The sequence below is a fragment of the Geotrypetes seraphini genome, chromosome 4 (assembly GCF_902459505.1).
Source record: "Geotrypetes seraphini chromosome 4, aGeoSer1.1, whole genome shotgun sequence".
NCBI lineage: Eukaryota > Metazoa > Chordata > Amphibia > Gymnophiona > Dermophiidae > Geotrypetes > Geotrypetes seraphini.
Window position 1 is genome coordinate 8387821 of NC_047087.1, and position 22526 is coordinate 8410346.

Here is a 22526-nt window from a genome sequence, read left to right on the forward strand (position 1 = left end):
AGAGTGGGCAGACTTGATGGGCTGTAGCCCTTTTCTGCCATCATCTTCTATGTTTCTATTCAGTCTACCATGAAGATACTGGGTGTATCTCTGGATCAATGCCTAACCATGAAAGACCAGGTGGACTCCTTAATCAGAAAGGGTTTTTTCACTCTCTGGAAACTTAGATCCATCAAATCATATTTTGATACATCAGCATTCAGAATCCTAGTACAATCCCTCGTACTGAGCCTATTTAGCAGTTTCCCAAAATAATATGTGACGTTTACAATTAATGCAAAATGCAGTGGTCAGACTAATCTTCGAGTTAAAGAAATTTGATCATGTGACACCTTACTACCGGTAGTTGCACTAGCTACCGATGGAAGCACACGTAAAGTTTAAGTTCGCCTGCCTCTGCTTTAAAGTACTATATGGACTAGCCCCTAAATACATAACTGACCTTTTCTCCTTCTCAGCCAACAGACACAAAAGAAGCACACATTCGAACTTCGTTTCCCCCCCAGTTAGAGGATGTAAACTGAAAAAACACCATGAACACCTTCTCTCACATCAGGCAGCATTATAGGGTAAAGATCTAGAACAATTGCTTTCGCCCACTACTTATGAGGAATTCAGGAAGCGCCTAAAAACATATCTGTTCCTAAAGTATCTAGACAGCTGACCCATTCATCTCTTTCTCCTAATAACGGTTCTTTTGACCTATTAACCACTTCTTTCACCTCTTTTAAGTTCAATCAATTTGTACCTTCCTTTAGTCTTTTGTAAACCGCATAGAACTTCACGGTACTGTGGTATATAAACTGTTGTTATTATTATTATTATTATTATTATTATTATTATTATGTGATAGAGCTGCAGAAGATGATTACTGTCAAATTATAACTACATTTTCTTTGGCATACACAAATTGATCCTTCATAGAAAGATAGACGAAACTAATGTGTTCCTGTCTCTTGTTTTCACAGACAGTTCAGAGGAAGAGGATGCCCCTTCATTTGCACCTTCTAGTTCTGTTGATGGCAATAATACAGATTCTGAGTTTGAAAAAGGCTCAAAACACAAGAGCAAGAGCCGAGATACACCAAAAACAATCACACCTGTAAAGGATGAATATGAGTTTGATGAAGATGATGAGGAGGACAGAGTGCCACCAGTTGATGACAAACATTTGTTAAAAAAGGACTTCAGAAAAGAGACTAAAGCAAACAGTTTTATTTCTATACCCAAAATGGAAGTAAAAACATATTCTAAAAATTCAGTTGCACCAAAGAAAGCTGCTCGTCGCATCTTGTCTGACACTTCAGATGAGGACAACACAAGCATAGTTGTGGGAGCTGGGGAAAAGCTTCTGCTATCAGCACACTCAGTTTTGCCAAGCAGTAAGACTCGTGATCCTTCTGTCACGAAACAACAAAAAGAGAAAAGCAAAGTGAAAAAGAAACGGAAGAAAGATACAAAAAATAAAGAGGTTCGGTTTGGGAAAAAGAATGACATATTTTGTTCTTCTGATTCAGAAAGTGAGAACATAGAGAGTGAGGAGGAAGACAGACTTTCTCTAGAAAGTGCTAACTGTGTAAAAGACTCTACATTGATATTAAAGGAATCCTCCTTTTTCAATTCTTTGTCTGCATCTTCTACATCATCTCATGGAAGTTCAGCATCACAAAAACACAACACTTCACTTCAGGAGCAGCACTCCAAACACTGGAGAACAGACAACTGGAAAACAATATCTTCTTCAGCTTGGTCAGATGTCAGCTCACTTTCAGACTCTACAAGGGCTAGACTAACCAGCGAATCAGACTATACATCTGAGGATTCAAGCTTAGAGTCTGTAAAGCAAGTACGAAAGAAACAGGAACCTACTAAAAAAAAGAACCGAATTTTTGAGAAAAGAAATTCATTTCATACAAACATAGATGGAGGAATCCCAAAACTGGACAAAGAAGGGAAAGTTGTTAAAAAGCATAAAGCAAAACATAAACACAAAAACAAAGAAAAGGGACAGATGAACCAAGACATTAAAATAATAAAAAGCTTTACTTTTGAATATGATGATTCTAAACAAAAGGGTGAGAAGACATTAATTATAGAGGCAGAAAGTGCAGTTGAAAGTAAATTAAAATTATTAAGGCATGAGAGAGAACACTTAAAGAAAGAAGAAAAGGTGCTTAAAGGAAAAGCAGATGAGAAGGACTGGTCTTTTAAAGAAGATTCTGGTAAAGTTTCCAAAGAAGAGAAATTATTAAAGAAAATCAGAGAAGGGAATAAGGAAGCTAGTAGAGGTTTTAAAGAAGAAAAAGAACGATTAAGTAAACTAGATAGAGAAAAAGCAACTAAGGAGAAGTCACTCAAGGAAGAAAAATCCAAAGCTCATAAAGAAGAGAGAAAGAAAAAATTAAAAGAGAAAAAATCTGATAAGAAAAATGATCTGAAAGATGAGAAAATTTCCAACATTGAAAAGGAGAAAACTTGTAAAGAAGAAAGAGAAAAATCACATAGAGAAAAACATCCTTTTGAGGAATTTAATAATCGGTTTTTAGACAGTGAAGACACTAAGTTCAGTGTTTCAGATGATCAGCAAGAAAGATGGTTCTCTGATTTGTCATCCGAGTCTTCTTTTGATTTCAAAGGAGAGGACAGCTGGGGTTCTTCAGCTGTAGAATACAAAGAAAATAAAAATGATATTGTTGCTAAACTGATTATTGAGACTGTTAAAGAAGACAGTAAAGACAAGAAAAAGGACAGAGGAAAAGAAAAGAGGGAACACACTGAGAAGCGTAATGAAAAGGATCCTTTTTTAAAGAAAAGAGAGAGAGACTATTCAGAAAAAATCTCTGAAAAAAAGAAAGAACAAATAGATAAGCATAAAAGTACATCAGGCTGTCTGCCAGAGAAAGATAAGAAAAAGAAAGATTCTACAGAAATCATTAAAGAACGGAAGGAGAAAGATCCAAGTGAAACTGGCAAAGAGAGGAAAGATTCTTTGGATAGCATTAAAGAGAGAAAAGACATCAAAGTAAAGCTAGAAGAATCATGCAAAGATGACTTTAAAGAATATGTCTGTGAGACATTTGTCAAGGACAAATCTGATCATGAATTCAGTGGAAAAAATGTAGAGATCCGTGAGAGGCACCATTCAGGAAAGGAGAAAAAGGATTCCTCAGAGAAGGATAAGAAAGAGAGAGTGAAACCAGAAAAACAGAGGGAGAAGTCTAAAGATGCTGACAGAGAAAAAACAGAAAAGACCATCCTTGATAAAAATCCAAAAGACAAAGAGATGGATAAAGGTTATCGGGAGAAAAAAGATGCTAAGGAAAAATGTAAGGACTTGCACAATAAGGAGAAGAAGTCTTTTGATCAAAATAAAGAGAAAAAGGAAAAAAATGGCCCTTATGATAGAGAGAGAGAGTTTGATAAAAAGGAGGAGAAAAAGGGAAGAGAGAAAAGCTGGTACAGCATTGCTGATATTTTTACTGATGAAAGTGAGGATGAAGGTGATGACTACAGCTCGTGTGGATTCAAACTTGGTGATGCATTTGGAAGTGATCTACACAGACAGGACAGTTATCAAGAGAAAGATGATGTCACAACTGAGCTTTATCTAGTAGACAGACAGAGAAAATATTCCTCTGATAAACAGCATTCAGCAGAAAAGTCAAAAGACAGAGAGACTAAAGAAAGGAGGAAGGACAAGGGAACAATGGAAGGCAGTAAAGAGAAAAAAGATAAAATTTTGATAGAAAAGTATAAAGAAAAAAAAGATAAAGATTTATTGGAAAAATACAAGGATCGAAAGGACAGAATATCAATAGATGCAACACAAGAGAAAAAAAACAAACAAAAATTTTCTGAAAAGGTTGAAAGGAGACACTCTAGTGAAGACAAGTTAAAAAATAAATACAAGGAGAAAGGAGAGAAGGAGTTGTCAAAGGAAAAAAGGTCTTTGAAAGGGAATGAGGAGAAAAGCCTCTTGGAAAAATTGGAACAAGAAGCCCTCAATGAGTACAGAGACGATTCCAATGATAAAATCAGTGAGATCTCTTCAGACAGTTTCACAGATAGGGGTTTGGATCCAGGATTGAATAACCTCTTAGAGCCATTGATCCTCTCTCTTACTGATGCACCAGAGGAGAAATGTAAAGATTCTCTTCCCTTGCTGTGTTTGTCAGAAAAGCTCAAAGAGCGGGAGCGGCATCGCCATTCCTCATCATCATCCAAAAAGAGTCATGATAAAGAAAAGCCCAGAAAAGAAAAATCAGACAAGAAAGAAAAATCTGATGATGTGAAAGATTCCAGTTTCAGAAAGGATTCCACACAGTATGATAAAGATATATCTGCTTTGGATGGTGATGCATTTGGTATTTCATGCAATTTAAAACCAGAGACAGAAGATGAATTAGAGAAAAACATAGACTACTACTTTTCTTCTGAAAAGAAGGATAAACATGACACAGAGAGAGAGTCTTCCAAGAAGGTAGAAAAAGAAAAGAGTTATGGTGTTAGTGCTATTAGTACTGCAAAAGAAAGGAAAAAGAAAGACAAACATCGGGAGAAAAGCAAAGATGAAAAAGAAAAATATAGAGACAAACACATTGATGGGTTTTTTAAGCATCATAAGGAAGAACAAAAGACCATAAGCAAAGATAAAGAAAGTCCTCAAGTCATTGCATTCAAAGAAAAATCAAAAGAGGAATGTGTTAAATTCAGTGAATTAAAATTAAAAGAGAGAGTCAAGGAGAATCAGGAAAAGGACAAGGGTGACATCATAAAGATAAGTAATGGAAATGATAAATTAACCTTATCCAAAGATGGAAACAAAAAAGATAATAGGCCACGAGAGAAGCTTTTAGGAGATGGTGACCTTATGATGACCAGCTTTGAAAGAATGCTGAGCCAAAAGGATTTAGAAGTGGAAGAGAAACACAAGAGACATAAAGAGAGAATGAAGCAAATGGAAAAGATGAGGCACAGATCAGGAGACCCAAAATTAAAGGAGAAAATGAAAAACTCTGAAGATATACGTAAGAAGAGTTTAGACTTGACTAAGAAACCACAAGTGTTAGAATTGCAGCAGAAGGACAAAAAACTCAAGGAACCAGTCTCGCTGAATCCCATGCAGTCGCCAGATAATAAAATACAGCCTTCTGTGGGGAATGATACAAAAGACTGGCTAAATGGCCCTCAAATGAAAGAAATATTACCTGCATCCCCAAGACCAGATCAGAATAGACCCACTGGTGTCCCAACACCAACATCCATTGTCTCTTGTCCAAGTTATGAAGAAGTGATGCAAACACCAAGAACACCATCATGTAGCAATGAGGATTATACAGACCTTTTTGATTGTGCAGATTCTCAACATTCTCTCCCAGTGTCAGCCATGTCCATGAATGCATGTTCGCCATCTTTTTTTGACAGATATACAGCTTCCTCCGGTGTGTATCTTGAGAATCCAAGTCAAACTCCAACTAAGACAGTTTCCGCCTTCAACCTTTATCGTTCAATCTCTGTTGATGTAAGAAGAGTTTCTGAAGAAGAGTTTAATGTTGGAGACAAGTTTTTCAGGCAACAAAGTGTTCCTGCTACATCAAACTGTAATTCTCCGGTACAGCATTTAACAGAAGATAAGTTTCCCCCTCAATCAGTTCCTACCGAAAAGTTTTCTTGTTTATCTCCTGGCTATTATTCACCAGATTATGGCACTCCATCCCCCAAGGTGGAAGCTTTACGTTGTGCAACTGAAATGAATGGTACTATTCCACAGTCACCTGAAAGCATTTATTCTAGTTTACAAGTAAATAGTTCACCATCTCAGAGAGATGAACCTCTGGTACCTCCCATGGACAGCGCTGTTCCTCCTGATCTTGGCATACCTTTGGATTCCACTGAGGATCAGCAAGCTACAGCTTCTATTTTGCCTCCAGAACCTAGCTTTTTGCCTCCAGAACCTAACTTTTTGCCTCCAGAACCTAGCTTTTTGCCTCCAGAACCTAGCTTTTTGCCTCCAGAACCTAGCTTTATACCACCAGAGCCTGGCTTTTTGCCTCCAGAATCTAGCTTTATACCACCAGAGCCTGGCTTTTTGCCTCCAGAATCTAGCTTTGGAGCACCAGAGCCTGGCTTTTTGTCTCCAGAGCCATTCATGCCCTCTGAGTCCAATTATTTGCCTTCGGAACCAGGTTTTATTCCTCAGGATCCCAACTTCTTGCCATCAGAGACTAATTTTTTACCTCAAGCTGAAGAGACTCAATTTAATTCAAATATTTCAGAGCAAAATAGTATGGAGTGGTCCAGCCTTTCCCCAAGAAATTCTGAATCTGTCATTCTCCCAAATTTGATAAGTAATTCTTCCAACCATCCTGTAAACTGGTCAGTTGAATCTGAACTTTTAATTAAATCTCCACAAAGATTTCAGGAATCTCCTAAACCATTTTGTCATTCTGACCAAACACATCCCACGTCTATAACTTTCACATCTGCAGATTCTTCATTCCCAGTTTCTTCCATTACATATCCAGTGTCTGTGTCTGTGTCTGAACCAAGGATTGAGGAAATAAAGGAAGAGGACTCAATTCAAAGAGAAACAAATTCGAGCCAGCAAACACTATACGTGTCTCCTACACCGTTAGATACTTTCTTCAGTAACTGCAAGCCTCTTCCTGAGGGATCATCTGAAATACCTTCGGAGTCTCCTTGCTTACCAACAAAAGTACAGACAGACTCCATCTGTGCTCTAGAAAATACCTACTTGGGATCTAGTAACACTGCACATATAAACTCAGAAGAACCTTTGACATGGTCTGATCCATTCACAAATTCTGGGGATGAATTAGATCTTGGGCCTTTCTCATTACCAGATCTGCCGCTTCCTGTAAAAGAGGATCCTGATACTGAAATGTCTGAACCACCTCACATGGAAGAAGGTCTTGTGATTGCTCCAGAAACTGCAACTGGTGAAATAATAAGCATGAATATTGTAACGGAACCAACTAGTAATCTAGGGTCTGTACCTAGTCAGACTTTACACACATCGGTTATGGAAGCAGAGCTACAATCTGAAAAACAGGAAGTTGAAACAGATTCATCAGAAGCTACAGGGCTCTCTTTGCATGTACCAGAAGAGAAATTATTAACGGACTCGGTGTCCCATAGTTTTACCCTAGCTGTTCCACTGGATCACCAAGAAAGGGATGAAAATTCTGCAGAGTTAAGCTTGTCAAACTGTGCCTCCAGCTGTTTGGGAGAAGCAGAATCTGCTGAGAACAGAATAGCACAAGAGGACACTGCTCTAGATAGCACTAATCAAGTCACTTCAACGCTGTCAGACATCTCCCAGGATAATGTCCAAACAGAAATAACAGAATCACCTCAAAAAATAGTCATAGAAGTTCCAAAACTACCTAAAATAGAAGAGATTCCTCAACGAATCACAAGAAATCGGGCTCAGATGCTTGCCAATCAGAATAAACAGATCTCTGCCCTTGTTGAAAAAGAGCTGGTTTTAATTACCACACCATCTTCGCGTACCAAGGGACGAGTTTCGGAAGAGGAAGATCCTCAGGCCCAACACCCACGCAAACGCAAATTTCCACGATCTAATCAGCAACTCCAACAGCAGATTCTTGCCAGCAATAAGCAGACAAGAGAGGTGATTCAGCAGACACTGGCAGCTTTTGTGGATGCAATAAAGTTGGATGATATTGAGCCCTATCACAGTGACAGATCAAATCCCTACTTTGAGTATCTTCAGATCAGAAAAAAGATAGAAGAGAAACGGAAAATTCTCTGCTACATTACTCCCCAGGCCCCCCAGTGTTATGCAGAATATGTCACATATACTGGTTCTTACCTCCTGGACGGCAAACCCCTTAGCAAGTTGCACATTCCAGTGGTGAGTAATCATACCTCTCTATTCTTCCTGTTTCAGCACCTCCTGTAGGAATGTTAACTATCCTTTCCCCTTAGAACAGGGGTGTCCAACCTTTTGGCTTTCCTGTGCCGCATTGACCCCAAAAAATGTTTCTGGGGCCACACAAACGCGCAAACGCTGCGACAAGACAGAGGAGGGAGCCAAGAAGACGGTAAACACCCAGGGGCAGCAGAGGAAAACACTGCATTGCCCTCAATCAGGGCTGCACAAAATACTTTACGGGGCCATATGCGGCCCTTGGGCCGCAGGTTGGACACCCCTGCCTTAGAATGTTTTCATCAGACTCATTGGAAAGAAATATACACCTGATAAAAGAATAAAATATAATTATATCAGTATGCATTTTAAACTTTTACTCAGATGATTTCTTAAAAGTAGCTGTTCTTGAATCAATTTTTTATGCTGATTCTAGAAATGACTTCCATTTTTGCCTATCACATCAGGTTTTTACACAAAATGAGAAGTTGTTTTCATGATTTTAACTACTGTAAGCACAAATGTATTCAAACACCATTTCACACGAGGTCAATTTTTATTACAAAACATTTAAAAAATAATGCCCTAATTTATTTCTTCACTACCCTGTAACAAAACAAAAAGCAAACAGTGTTCCATTAATTTTCAAACTTTCTCCTCTTTGACTTCCTTACAGATCCTTGAAGATCTTGACTGTCCCTCTTCAACATCCAACAGTAGTCGGCCATCATAGTTTCATTCCATCTCCCCTGGTACCTCCTCTCCATCTCCTTAATATCTTGGTGAAAACGTTCATCTTGCTCTTCACTATAATGTCCCAGATTTTCCAGAAATTAGTCGATATGCGAATATAGAAAGTGAACTTTTACACTCATGTTGCAACCCAATTTCTTGAAATTTTCCAACATTGTTTCAACAATGGCCCTGTAATTAGGATCTTTGGTATTTCTTAGAAAGTTTTAAGTAACAGATCGGAAGGCGGTGCATGTGTTTTTTCTCTCTCATTCATTGTTTTATCAAAATCTTCATCCTTCAACAGTTTCTTTATGTGTAGTGGTGGAAGCAGGACTTTTGGGGGGGTCTACAAGCGGTTCATGCAGGATGTTTTTAGTTCCAGGCACAAAATTTTGCATCATTGGCCAAACTGTCACACTCCAATGTCTTTGCTTTGCCCAACTGTCTCATTCACCTAGAAAATAAGGCATTTTTGTGAACTTAGCTTGTTATCCTAATAGTATTCCTATAACATTGAAGTCACTTCAGATAAGCTATTTGTATTTGTTAAAAAGTAGCTTCATGTTCTCAAATGTATCTTTCATTTGAACTGAATGGGCCACAGGAATGGACCCATACACATTCCCATTATGCAGTAACACACCTTGAGGCTCCTCTTTGAGTCTATTAAAAATCTCCACTGAGTAGGATCATGTTTAGTGCCATAGAAGTGCTTTAACTCGTTTGTTATTTCAGTAAACTAAGGAATCGTTCTGTGATAATAAAGGAACTAGTTCTTTTTCTCTGTGTTTGTACCATGAGTTCCTGGTTCCAGAAGATTCTTACTTTTAAGCTGGAAGCCACGTAGTTTTGCAGATTCCTTAGGCAAATTCAAATCATTAAATGCATTCCGAGAGAACCATTGTGGAGTAAAGTCGTATTCAGGCTGGTAGACATCATCGGTATCATCTTTGGTGATTGTGTCAAGTTCACTTACAACATCATCTTCTGCCAGGTTCTCTAAAACAGCTGGAGGAAGAGGAGCATGCAGGTCTTCTCCATGTGGAACTGGCCTAATGGCTGAAGGAATACTTGGATACACAATTTGGCCCTTATTTTTCGAATTACACCCCTGAACATTAACTAAACAGAAGTAACAGTCATTAAGGTGGTCTTTAGGTGCCCCAAGGTCAAGACCAGTACTCCAAATGAGTCCAGTCTCACCAGTTTAGCATGAATTTGTCCAACTTTGTCTTGAAACCCTGGAGGGTGTTTTCCCCTATAACAGACTCCGGAAGAGCGTTCCAGTTTTCTTCCACTCTCTGGGTGAAGAAGAATTTCCTATAGAATCTATCCCCTTTCAACTTTAGAGAGTGTCCTCTCGTTCTCCCTACCTTGGAGAGAGGGTGAACAGTCTGTCTTTCTCTACTAAGTCTATTCCCTTCAGTATTTTGAATGTTTCGATCATGTACCCTCTTTTCAAGGTAGAAGAAGAGGCCCAGTTTCTCTAATCTCTCGCTGTATGGCAACTCCTCCAGCCCCTTAACCATTTTAGTCGCCCTTCTCTGGACCCTTTCGAGTAGTACCGTATCCCTAAGCATAGTAAGCTTTTTTCAAAAGTCTGTTATATCCATTCTTCGCTTAAGCACTGTATAATTTCCACAAATGTAACAGAAAACATTTGGATTGTTCCCATACTTGCATGTAGACATTGTAGTACACTTCCCCCTCCATATTTGCAGGGGTTAGGAGCAGAGCCGGCCCGCGAATATTAAAAAACCACAAATAATATTCGGGCCAGTTCTGCCCCTAATCCCCGCTTCCCCCGGCTTTTTTAAGCCCTGACACCCCCCCCCCCCTCTTAAGCCTTACCTGGTGGTCTAGCGGGTTTTCGGGGCAGGAGCGATCTTCCTACGCTCCTGCCCCGTGCAGATCACTCATAGGAAATGGCTGCTATGAGCTCCCGTAATCTCTCGAGACTACGACGGGAACTCATGGCAGCCATTTCCTATGAGTGATCTGCACAGGGCAGGAGCATGGGAAGATTGCTTCTGCCCTGAAAACCCGCTAGACCACTAGGTAAGGCTTAAGAGAAACAGGGGGTGGGTCAGAGCCGGCCCAAATATTATTTGCAGTTTTTTAATATTCGCGGGCCTACTCTGCCCCTAACCCCTGTGGATACGGAGGGAAAAGTGTATTGAGAAATTTCCCTCCAACAATACTCATTACCTACTGGCACAGCAATAAATCTTTGAAGTAAAATTGTGAAAAATCTGTAGAACAGTTCTGGAATCTGCATAAAAAAGTGAGGTAATATCACATACTAGATTTCAGTCATCCGAAATCATGCAGACTAATGTTATTAATATTCCTGTGTTTTTACATTTTGAGACATTTTATGAAAATGTTTTCCCAAAGGGATAGAGTAGGGTATAAATGTTGATAAATAGGGCTGTATGTGACTTCATATTTTTTTAAAAGTGCTATAATAATAAAGCTTGCTTTATATCTCGTCATACCTTTTCAGTTCAAGGCGGTATACAGTAGCAGAAAAGTACAAAGTGGATAATGAACCTTATCGGTTCTAGAAAGTATACGATAGTGGAAACAGATAGTTGATAGTTAGAGTGGGTGCAGTTGCCAGTATAAGTAAGGGGGGAGGGGGAAGAGAGGGGTAGGTGGAAATAGAGGGGGGCAAGGGGAGGAGAAGCTGGAAGGAAGGGGCGGAGTTGCTTTTAGAATGGGTCAGGGCTTGGAGGATCAGATGAACTCTATAGAGCTCTACAGAGCCAGCTTATTAGAAGTGAGCTGAGAAAATAAGGGTCTTCATGAGAGAAAGGTGGTGGTCAGTAGTTCTGTGTAAAGACATAGGAATCTGTACTCTAGGTGATTATCCCTGGTCACGAGTTGCTTGCAGAAGGATGTCAATCACATCTTTCAGTTCATCCTCCTTCACCAGTGGAGTATAGTACCTTCTCCAGTTTTTCTTTCTGCAAGTGATTGGAGAAGCTTTGTTCTGATCTGCTGTGTTCATTTTTTTAAAATTAGTTTTGGTATTTTTCATCTGATTGGTGAGGCTTTGGTGCTGAGAGGTTCCCATATTTGTGGCACCTCTTCCTGGGAGAGGATACAGACCTCGCTAGAGTGGTCTGCAGCTTACAGGACAAACATCAGGTGTACCTGCTCAGCTAGCCTGACCTCTGCATTCTTAAAACTCGGGGTCCATTCCCCTTGGTGCTAGCTTGCCTTCTGATTTATTAGAGGCTTGAGTGCAGGCTGTGTTAATCTCGTAGGGTTTCAGGAGCTGGCTGCATTTGTTCCCCCACACCCCCCCATCACACCACGAGAATTCATGGGGGTTGAGTTCACATTTGGAGCTGGACCAGCTTGCATCCAGAAAATCTCCAGTTTTGGATCACTTCTGGAAGGATTTGAGGTAAAAAGTCTCCATTTAGACTGCAGAAAAGCTGGCTTAAACAGGCACCAGCACAGCACAATGAGTGATCTAGTGGTTAGAGCTATAGCCTCAGCACTCTGAGGTTGTGGGTTCAAGTCCAGATCTGCTCCTTGTGACCATGGGCAAGTCACTTAGTCATCCATTACCCTAGGTACCCTAAGTAGATTGTGAGCCCACCGGGATATAAATAATTAATAAAACTTAATTGAGGGAGTCTGAAAATTTGTTTTTCAGGAGTTTGGGGACCAGACATAGGGTCCCCCTCCTCCAAAACCCCTTTCCCTGAATTTTTTGATCTTTAGGAAAGCCCCCAAGGGCTGTTTTTGGCACGAAATTGCTGGCAGTGGCCATCTTGGACTTTGATCTTTGCTTCAAAAGCCTCCATCTGCCTCAAAACCCCTCAATTTGGCTCAATCAACTAGGAGGGACTTCTTAGGCTGTTCTACCCCTATATCATGCCAGTTTTGCACTGGATGGTTGGCCAAGGAGCATCCGCATGTCACAGTGCACATGAAGAAGAGACTGGAGCCTCAGACTTAGCCTCCTCTGAATCCTCTAAGGCTGGGGAACTGTAGTGGCCCCAGGTGGTAGGGAAGAAATCCCTCCCAGAGACCATTAACAGTGAAGGCATGAACACAGGTGCATAGACGCTGCAGAGCCCAAGAGAAGCCAGTCTGAGGTTCTGCAGGGATCTATGGGGCCACCTGTTCAGAGGTTTACCCAATCTCCTGTGGAAAGTTTATTTGTTTCTGAAATACCCTGTGCTGCCTCTGGGGCATGATGGCATTGGACTGGGGTGAGATCCCTCTCCAGGAGACATCCCCACTGCTGAGGAATTCGGCTCCCAGCCTGTGTGACCTGGCAGAACAGGACTGGGAGAATTGGAGGTCGGACTCCATGCCTTTATTGTCCCAGAGTGGTTTCTTTCCTGGGGGATTCTGGTTTCCTTTTCAGGGACCGGGTGTCAAAAGGTGATAGTTGCACTTGACCAGGAAGAAAACCCATCTGTTTGGCGACTTTTTAAGTCTGCTGCCACACCACACTTTATTACAGACGCACTCAGGGAGTTGAAGCTGGAACCTGAATGGCCATTACCTCACAGTGCATAGTCATGAGCGGCACAAATGCTCAAACCACCTTTTTTCCTGTGCACTCGGACATCACTTTGCTAGTCACTGAGCAATGGAAGACTCCAGAAGGCTGCCTAAAGGTAGCAAAAACCATGTCCAAACTTTACCCTATGGCTCCAGAATTTCAGCAGTTGTTTAGTCAGCCAAAAATTGGATTCCACAGCGGTTCAACTAACTAAACATGTCTCCCTCCCTAGTGAGGGTGGCTGATGTTGAAAGGTGCACAAGTTGGACATGGTTCTTAGGCGGTAATTGAAAGTTCTAACTTTGGGGATCAGCGGCAGCCTTGTTTGTGGCATGTGCCTGCCACACGAGGTTGCGGAAGATGACGTATACCCCCAACTAGTGCTAGCGGGGGTTGATTTGTAGATGCGCTATATGACATCATTAGAGTCAAGAGTAGGGTTCAGTGTACGCTGTTTCCGCCCGTAGAATGCTCTGGATCAATGGGTGGGTAATTCAGCCTCAATGGCTACTTTAAGCAGACTGCCTTTTAAGGGGCAGATGCTGTTTGGTAAAGGATTAGACATCATCATGACCCATGTAGTGGATCACTGACCTAAGTCTCTGCCAGACGGACCTTGCCAGACCACCGAAGGAGGTAGAAGTAATTTTCGTTCATCACAAAGTTCCCACCAGTACTACGTAAGTTCCTCTGCTCAGAGATCCCAACAGGAATCCAGACAGGAATTTGGTAACTTCAAGTTTTTTCAAGTTTTATTAGGATTTTATATACCGCCTATCAAGGTTATCTAAGCGGTTTTTACAATCAGGTACTCAAGCATTTTCCCTATCTGTCCCGGTGGGCTCACAATCTATCTAACGTACTTCAGACGCCAGCAACTCTCAGGGTCTCACGGCAGCACAGTCTCCTAGAAGATGCAATGATGCCAGGGTAGCTGCCATGCTCCCACAAATTGGTGGGAAACTGTTAACATTCTGGATGTTGCCGAACCAAATTGTCTCAGACCACTGGGTTCTAGATCTTATTCGAGAGGGTCACAAAATCGAGTTCCATCACCCTCCCCAGATGTTTGTGGATTCTCCATTCAGATGGCTGGTAAAGGAGGTCAGGGTGCAAATGCTTTTGGACATTCAAGCCATAGAACCAGTCCCTGACGAAGAATCAGGCGCTGGCAGATACGCCGTATACTTCATAGTACCCGAGAAAGGCACCAAAGACGAGACCCCGGTTTTAGACCTAAAGTCCGTAAATGCGGCACTGAGAGTACTGCACCTCCATGTGGAAATGGTCCAGTCAGTCATTGAGGCTTTGACACTGGGGAAATTACTAGCCTTCCTAGATCTGATGGAGGCATATCTTCATATTCCCATTTTCCTGGAACACAGGAAATACCTGAGATTCCATGTCCTACAAAGACATTACCAGTTTGTGGTACTACCTTTTGGGTTGGCAGCAGCTCTATGCACCTTCACCAAGCTGATTGTGGTTGCAGCTCACCTCTGCAGAATGGGGCTAAAGGTACATCCATAGTTGGATGATTGGCTGGTCAGAACCCCGTCAAGGCTGAAGAGAGCAAGCAGTGCAGCAAGTTGTAAATCTCCGAGCTATGGGCTGAATAGTAAACTTTCAAGAATTGTAATCTAGATCTGACCCACTGCTTGGAGTATTTGTGAGTCTGTTTCAACACGGCGAAGTGCCTTGTCTGTCTTCCCAAGCCATGCAAATGGAAACTCAAGAAGCAGATTTACAGGTCTCTTAGCAATGTACAACTCCTCTTCCTGACATTACTACTTCCATGTGCTAGGCTCGATGGGGACCATCCTAGAAGTTCCCTGGATGAAAGCGCATTTATCCCAGGACAAGCAGGCAGCATATTCTCTACATGTGGGTGATGTCATCAACGGAGCCCCCTAGTGGACGTTTTCGCAAGCAGACTTGCTCAAAGACCTTCAGGCTTGTGATTGGCCTGCGCAAGCGTGCGTGCCCCTCCCGCCCTGCCTAGGGTATGCGTCTCCTCAGCGTGTCCTCAGGTCTCTGTTTTCCGCGGAGCCAGAAGCACTGTTCCCTTGCTTCGCACGATCACATTGTCCCTCTTGCACCGCGGCTTATTTGATTAGTTTCTTTTGAGTCGCTGTGCTCGCATCTTTAATTTTATTTATTTTCATTTTTTTCAGTTTGTATATTTTTGACTGGATTCCCGGTCTTCCTTTGGCTGCCTGGCCTCGCGGGGCCGCGGCTCTCTTTTTTCTTATGTCCTGGCTTCATTCTGGATTTAAAAACTGTACTAGGTGCAACCGGGTTATCTCCATCACCGATCCTCATTGTTGGTGTGTGTAGTGCCTGGGTGCAAAGCACCGCGCTGAGTCGTGTCCCCGTTGTGCGACTTTACAACCGCGGGCTTTTCGTAGACGGGTGGCCAAGATTATCCATCTTTGGCCCCATGGATCCTGCAGGACTGGCCTCAAGCTCGGCCTCGACGCCCTCGTTGGGCACCTCGGCCTCGAAGTCCCCGTCAGCCTTGAAGGCTCCGGCCTCGGCCCCTCCTGCTACTCCGGCTTCAGGTAAGTCTCCTCTTCCCTCCTCTGGTATGCCAGCCAAGAAGCCTACCTTGGAGTCTCATGTTAGCGCCGCCTCATCGGCATCTTCGAGACATCAATCTAAGCGTGCCTCCTCACGTAGGGAATACTCTTCCTCGAGGTCGCCCCCGAAGGAGTGCACTGCTGCACTCCGACCCACCTACCTTTGGTCTCAGTGCCTATGTTCGAGGACATGCTTAAGGCTATTATTACCACACAGTTTTCCTGGGTGGTTAGCCAACTAGTCCTGACTTCGACGCCTTTGACCTCGGTCTCGACTCAGTCGCGGTCTGACCATCCTGAGCATCCCCTCGTCTCTCGAGGCCTCAGCCATAAGACTCGTCGGATTCCCTTGAGCAAGTCTTCCTCTCCTGAGTCACCGGTGACTTTTCGGGGGTCCAAATTGTGGGCCACTTTTTCCCCCGCTACTACAGCGAGGCTCGCCTCTTCTAAACAGCCCCGGTCTTCCCCGCCCTGTCAGGGCAGGTCTCCGAGCTCGAAACCGTCCAGACATACACTTGTCCTCGAATTGGACTCTAGTGTTTGTTCCCCATCAAGGCGCTTGCCAGCTTCTAAAGGGACTGCTTCGAAGCCAGTTGGGGATTTTTCCTATACCCCATCTTCTCCGAGGCTTCCTCAGCGATTTCCTCGGACCCTGGGGTCTTCCCCGGTCCATCTGGCGCGGGGCTGTTCCTCAACACCCCCTACACGCCTTAGTTGAACCTTTTCGATCTCCCATTCATGGGACTCTGAAGCTCTGGCTTACTATTCCAAGGAAGTTTCTCCCTCTTTCTTGGCTGCACCCCGGTCTCGGTCAGAGTCTCACCCGGAGGATGAATCTTCCTCTTGGACCTCCTCCTTTTCTCGTTTCATCTCTGACATGGGCAGAGCTTTGAACATGGATCTTCAGGCTGACTCCCACTTTACCCAGAAATACCTGGCGGAAATGGGAGTTGACAATATGCCTCGCGAGGCGCTTTGCCTTCCGTTGCAGCTTCCCCTCCTCCTACAGGAAGCTCAGGCTCTTCTTCGCCTTCGGGTGGTCGAGGAGGTTCCCCCAGAGCAGTGGAACTCCGGATTTTATTCCCGGTACTTTCTGGTACCCAAGAAGATGAGGGATCTGCGTCCGATCCTGGACCTCAGTGCTCTGAACAAGTTTCTGGTCTGGGAACGATTCAGAATGCTCACCCTTCCCACGTTGTATCCCCTCTTGGACGAGGGGGACTGGCTGTGCTCACTGTACCTCAAGGAGGTGTATACGCACATTCCGATACACCCGGCCCCTCGCCGGTATTTGAGATTCAGGGTGGGGAATCTCCATCTCCAGTATCGTGTTCTTCCCTTTGGCCTGGCAGCCTGTCCGAGGGTTTGGTAGTGGTAATGTCTGGTAGTGGCGGCTGCGGCCCTGCACCTCCGCAGCATACAGGTGTTTCCCTACTTCGACGACTGGTTAATCAAAGCGTCTTCTCGCAACGAAGTCCTGCGAGCGACAAGTCAGACCATCTTGCTCCTTCAAAGTCTCGGCTTCGAGGTGAACTTTCCCAAGTCTCACCTCTGCCCAACCCAGTCTCTCGAGTTCATCGGAGCAATCCTGGACACGGTTCGTCTCCGCTCCTTGCCTCGCCCACGTCAGGAGGCCCCAATCCGTTTGTGCCAAAGGGTGACCCATCTGCACTCGGCGCCGGCTCGGCTCATGATGGTCCTTCTAGGTCACATGACCTCCATGGTTCACGTGACTCCTTTTGACAGACTTCACCTCTGTGTTCCTCAATGGACTCTGGCATCCCAATGGAACCAGGATCAGGATTCTCTCTCCCGACGCATTGTCGTGACTCCTTTGTTGAAGAGGTCTCTCCGTTGGTGGAGGCTCTCTTCCAATCTTTCCAGAGGTTTTCTGTTTTATACTCCTCCGCAAAAGGTCCTCATGACGGACTCGTCAACCTATGCTTGGGAGGCTCATCTGGACGGTCTGCGCATCCAGGGTCTTTGGTCCCGTGCCGACCGCCTTGTCACTTCAATCTTCTGGAGCTTCGAGCGATTTTCCTCGCTCTGAAAGCTTTTTGTCACCTGCTCCGCGACCGAGTGGTGCTGGTTCACATGGACAACCAAGTCGCCATGTATTATATCAACAAGCAGGGGGGCACGGGGTCCAAGTCCCTGTGCCAGGAGGCATTGCGGCTCTGGGATTGGGCCATCCACCGCAACATATTCATTTGTGCTGTATACTTTCAGGGCCAGAGTAACTGTTTGGCGGACAGCTTGAGTCATCTGCAGCCTCACGAGTGGTCTCTCCATTCCGTGACCCTGCGCCAGGTTTTTGCTCATTGGGGGACTCCGGACGTCGATCTGTTCGCGTCCCTCCTCAATCACAACTTGCCCCACTTCTGCTCCAGAGTTTACACCCCTCTCAGGATCGAGGCGGATGCCTTCCTTCTGGATTGGACGAACGCGTTCCTGTATGCATTCCCTCTGATTCTGAAGACTCTCGTCAAGCTCAAGTCTTCGCGTGCCACCATGATTCTGATAGCTCCTCGGTGGCCCCGACATCCTTGGTTCTCCCTTCTGTTGCAGCTCAGTTCCAGGGAGCCTCTTCCTCTGCCTATTTTTCCTTCTCTGCTTAAGCAGAGTCAGGGTTCTCTGCTTCATCCCAACCTCCAGTCTCTGCACTTAATGGCTTGGTTCTTCGAGACTTAATTCCCTCATTCCAGCTCTCCCAGCCTGTCCTGAAAGCGTCTTGGAAGGAGTCCACTCGCCAATGTTACCATCAGAAGTGGACCCGCTTTTCTTCCTGGTGTGCTTCTCGACAGCTGGAGCCTCTGTCTGCCTCCTTGTCTGCTGTCCTGGATTATCTGCTACACTTATCTGGCACTGGACTCCAGTCCTCTTCGGTTCAAGTCAACCTTAGTGCCATTGCTGCTTTTCATCAGCCGATTGAGGGGAAGCCTATCTCTGTTCATCCTGTGGTTTCCTGCTTCATGAAAGGACTTTTCCACGTTCATCCGCCCCTTAAACATCTTCCAGTGGTTTGGGATGTAAACGTGGTCATTGCACATTTGATGAAACCCCCGTTCGAGCCGCTAGCGCGGTCTCACTTGAAGTATCTTATTTGGAAGGTTGTGTTCCTTATTGCTCTCACTTTTGCCCGTCAGGTCAGTGAGCTTCAAGCCTTTGTTGCGGACCCCCCTTTCACTGTCTTACATCATGATAAGGTGGTCCTCCACACCCATCCTAACTTCTTGCCCAAAATTGTTTCTGATTTTCACATCAACCAATCCAGAAAATCCTGAGGAGAAACAATTTGGATTTCATTATTGAAATGCTAGAGCAGTGGTTCCCGGCCCTGTCCTGGAGGACCACCGGGCCAGTCGGGTTTTCAGGATGGCCCTGGTGAATATGCATGGAGCAAATTTGCATGCCTGGCACCTCCATTATATGCGGATCTCTCTCATGCATGTTCATTGGGGCTGTCCTGGGGGCCTGACTGGCCTGGTGGTCCTCCGGAACAGGGTTGGGAACCACTATGCTAGAGAGATTGCCCTCTCACCCCCATGAAGTTCCTGTTCTCTCCTTCTGCCTTACTTCACTCTATATACTTGGGGCCAGATTCTCATCGTGCTGCCAAAAATTAGCCAACGTTAGGCATCCTAACACCGTCTAACCCGAGGTACAGCTACAAAATGGGGGGAACATTGCTGGGGGAGAGTAATCTTGAAAAAGACTTGGGTGTGCTGGTGGATACAATCATGAAATCATCAGCGCAATGTGCAGCGACCTCGAAGAAAGCTAACAGAATGCTGGGCATCATTAAGAAAGGAATTACAACCAGGACGAAGGAAGTCATCATGCCATTGTATCGTGCAATGGTGCGCCCGTATCTAGAGTACTGCGTCCAATATTGGTCACCGTACCTCAAGAAAGACATAGCGATATTTGAGAGGGTCCAGAGAAGAGCTACGAAAATGATAAATGGTATGGAGGACTGTTCATACGCTGACAGGCTGGACAAGCTGGGGCTCTTCTCCCTGGAAAAGAGGAGGCTTAGGGGAGACATGATAGGGCATGGAGAAGGTAGACAAGGATAGATTCTTCAAACTACGGGGAACCACAGGCACAAGAGGGCACTCGGAGAAACTGGAATGGGACAAGTTTAGAACCAATGCCAGGAGGTTCTTCTTCACACAGAGGGTTGTGGACACATGGAACGCGCTCCCGGAGGAAGTGGTCGGGCAGAGTACACTACGGGGATTCAAAGAGGGATTGGATGGATTCCTGAAGGATAGGAGGATTGAGGAATACAGATAAGGGTAGATACGAATATGGAAAGAGTATAGATAAAAACAAGGGGGCTATAGGGCTAAATCAAGATAACATGACAGGTCATGGACCTGATGGGCCGCCGCAGGTGCGGACTGCTGGGCACAATGGACCTCTGGTCTGACCCAGCGGAGGCAAATTCTTATGTTCTTATGTTCATTGTTCTCCCTGTGTTTTTTCTGAAGCCCCATTCTCATCCTGGAGAAGCAGCTCTGCATTCTCTTGATTGTAAGCGTGCGCTGGCCTTCTACTTGAGGCGCACCACTCCTCACCGTACTGCTCCCCAGCTGTTCATCTCTTTCGATCCCAATCGCTTGGGTCACTCTGTTTCTAAGCGGACCATTTCTAACTGGTTGGCCGCTTGTATCTCTTTCTGTTACGCTCAGGCTGGTATCTCCCTGCTGGATCAAGTCGCCGGCCACAAGGTCAGAGCAATGGCAGCATCTGTTGCTTTCCTCCGCTCGACTCCCATCGAGGAAATCTGTAAAGCTGCCACTTGGTCCTCGGTTCATACATTCACCTTGCACTACTGTCTGGATGCTTTCTCCAGGCGTGACGGCCGCTTCTGCCAGTCTGTTTTGCAGCATCTGTTCTCCTAAATTGGCAACTTTCCCTCCATCCCATTATGGTTAGCTTGGAGGTCACCCACATGTAGAGAATATGATGCCTGCTTGTCCTGGGATAAAGCACATTTACTTACAGTAACTGTTATCCAGGGACAGCAGGCAGACATTCTCGCAACCTACCCACTTCCCCGTGGTTGGCTTCTTTGCTTGCTATCTGAACTGAGGAGACGCATGCCCTAGGCAGGGTTGGAGGGGCACGAGCGCATGCACGGGCCAATCGCAAGCCTGAAGGTCTTCGAGCAAGTCAGCTTGTGAAAACGTCCACTAGAGGGCTCCGTTGATGACGTCACCCACATGTAGAGAATATATGCCTGCTGTCCCTGGATAACACCCGGTACAGTAAGTAACTGTGTTTTTCATGAGTTACAGAACAGAAAGGTATTGTGTTACCTGGGAGCTTCCCCGTGCCCTTCCTGATTTTTTCCCTTATAATGGAGATCGACTGCATTGGTACAAACTGAAGAGGGCACTATACTCAACTGGTGAAGGAGGAGGAGCTGAAAGATGCGATTGATATCGTTCTACAAATAGCTTGTGACCAGGGAATAATCACCTAGAGTACAGATTCCTATGTCTTCTAACAGAAAGATTATTATCCAGGTAATAAAGTAATCTTCTAGTATCGCCTATTATATTCTGTTACTTTAGAATTGAACTTCTACACATATGAATATTACAACCAGTCAGACTTTTTTATTTTCTTGCTGCTAACATCTTTCTTTCCTGTATTAGTTTTGTTACAACTGACTATTCTGTGACTTGCAGTTTGGTTTGGTGGTGAATAGGTGTTGGAGGCTGGAAGTCAAAAAAAATATTTAGAGATAAAAAAAATTCAATGGTTCTTTAGAAATCTCTGCAGCAAAAATGTGGGAACACAATTTACAGATTAACAACCAATAGAAACTGTAATGTTATTAAATCTTTCTTGCAGATTTATGGATTGCTGCTGCACAAGTGTGTATGCATGTATGTAGAGATGGATACAAGAATTTGTATTTGTGAATGTCAGCACAAATTTAATTTTTCAAGTACAATAATTACAATTTAACTTCTCAACACACTGATTTTACTAGTAGCACATTCACCACTGAGACTACAACAGCCTATCAAAAATATACAGACAGACTCAGATTTAAATGGACTGATGTAACAAATGCAGGAGATATATAGATATAATAAAACCCTAAGCGCACATGCGCATTTAGGGTTTCGTGATCCCTGCGGCCGTGTTTTCTGATCCGTGGCCACATTCTATTTTAGAACTCGGCCGCAGGGAACACTCTGGCCACTCCCCTCCTCCTGCCCTCACTCACCAACCGCTGCTGCTGGAGGAAGCGCAGGCAAGCTCTCTCCCAGCGGTGCCAGAGCCGCATCGTCGCCGCCCAATTGCCAGCCGCAGTGGCCGTCGCTGCTGTGCCGCTCTTCAAAGGAGCCTGGTGAGGATAGCGGCTGGCTGTAGCCAACTTCGCAGGCCGCTCAGCAGCACGTTTCCTCTGACAAACGTGATCGCGTCAGCGGGAACTTGCTACTGAGGTGCATAGTGGCCTGCGAGGTTCGCTACAGCTGGCCGCTATCCTCACTAGGCTGCAAACGAACATGCTGGACAGGGGGAGCAGGTAAGGGGTGCTGATGGGCCGGGGAGCATGGAAGAGGTGCTGATGGACGGGGGAACATGAAAGAGGGACAGGGGGGGCACGGAAGAGGTGCTGATGGACTGGGGAGCAGGGAAGAGGGACAGGGGGAGCACGGAAGAGGTGCTGATGGACTGGGGAGCAGGGAAGAGGGACAGGGGGAGCACGGAAGAGGTGCTGATGGATGGGGGAGCAGGGAAG

The 22526-nt window shown here is 44.6% G+C and overlaps 1 protein-coding gene across 5 annotated transcripts in view; it reads left to right on the forward strand.

The window, feature by feature from the left end:
- The window catches only part of ANKRD11 (ankyrin repeat domain 11), a 456185-nt gene that overhangs the window by 340446 nt on the left and 93213 nt on the right, over positions 1-22526 (forward strand). For all 5 annotated transcript variants that reach the window (XM_033940962.1, XM_033940964.1, XM_033940960.1 and 2 more), the window contains one exon: positions 969-7897. In XM_033940962.1, the coding sequence (XP_033796853.1) occupies positions 969-7897 (6929 nt within the window). The remainder of the gene's footprint in view (positions 1-968; positions 7898-22526) is intronic.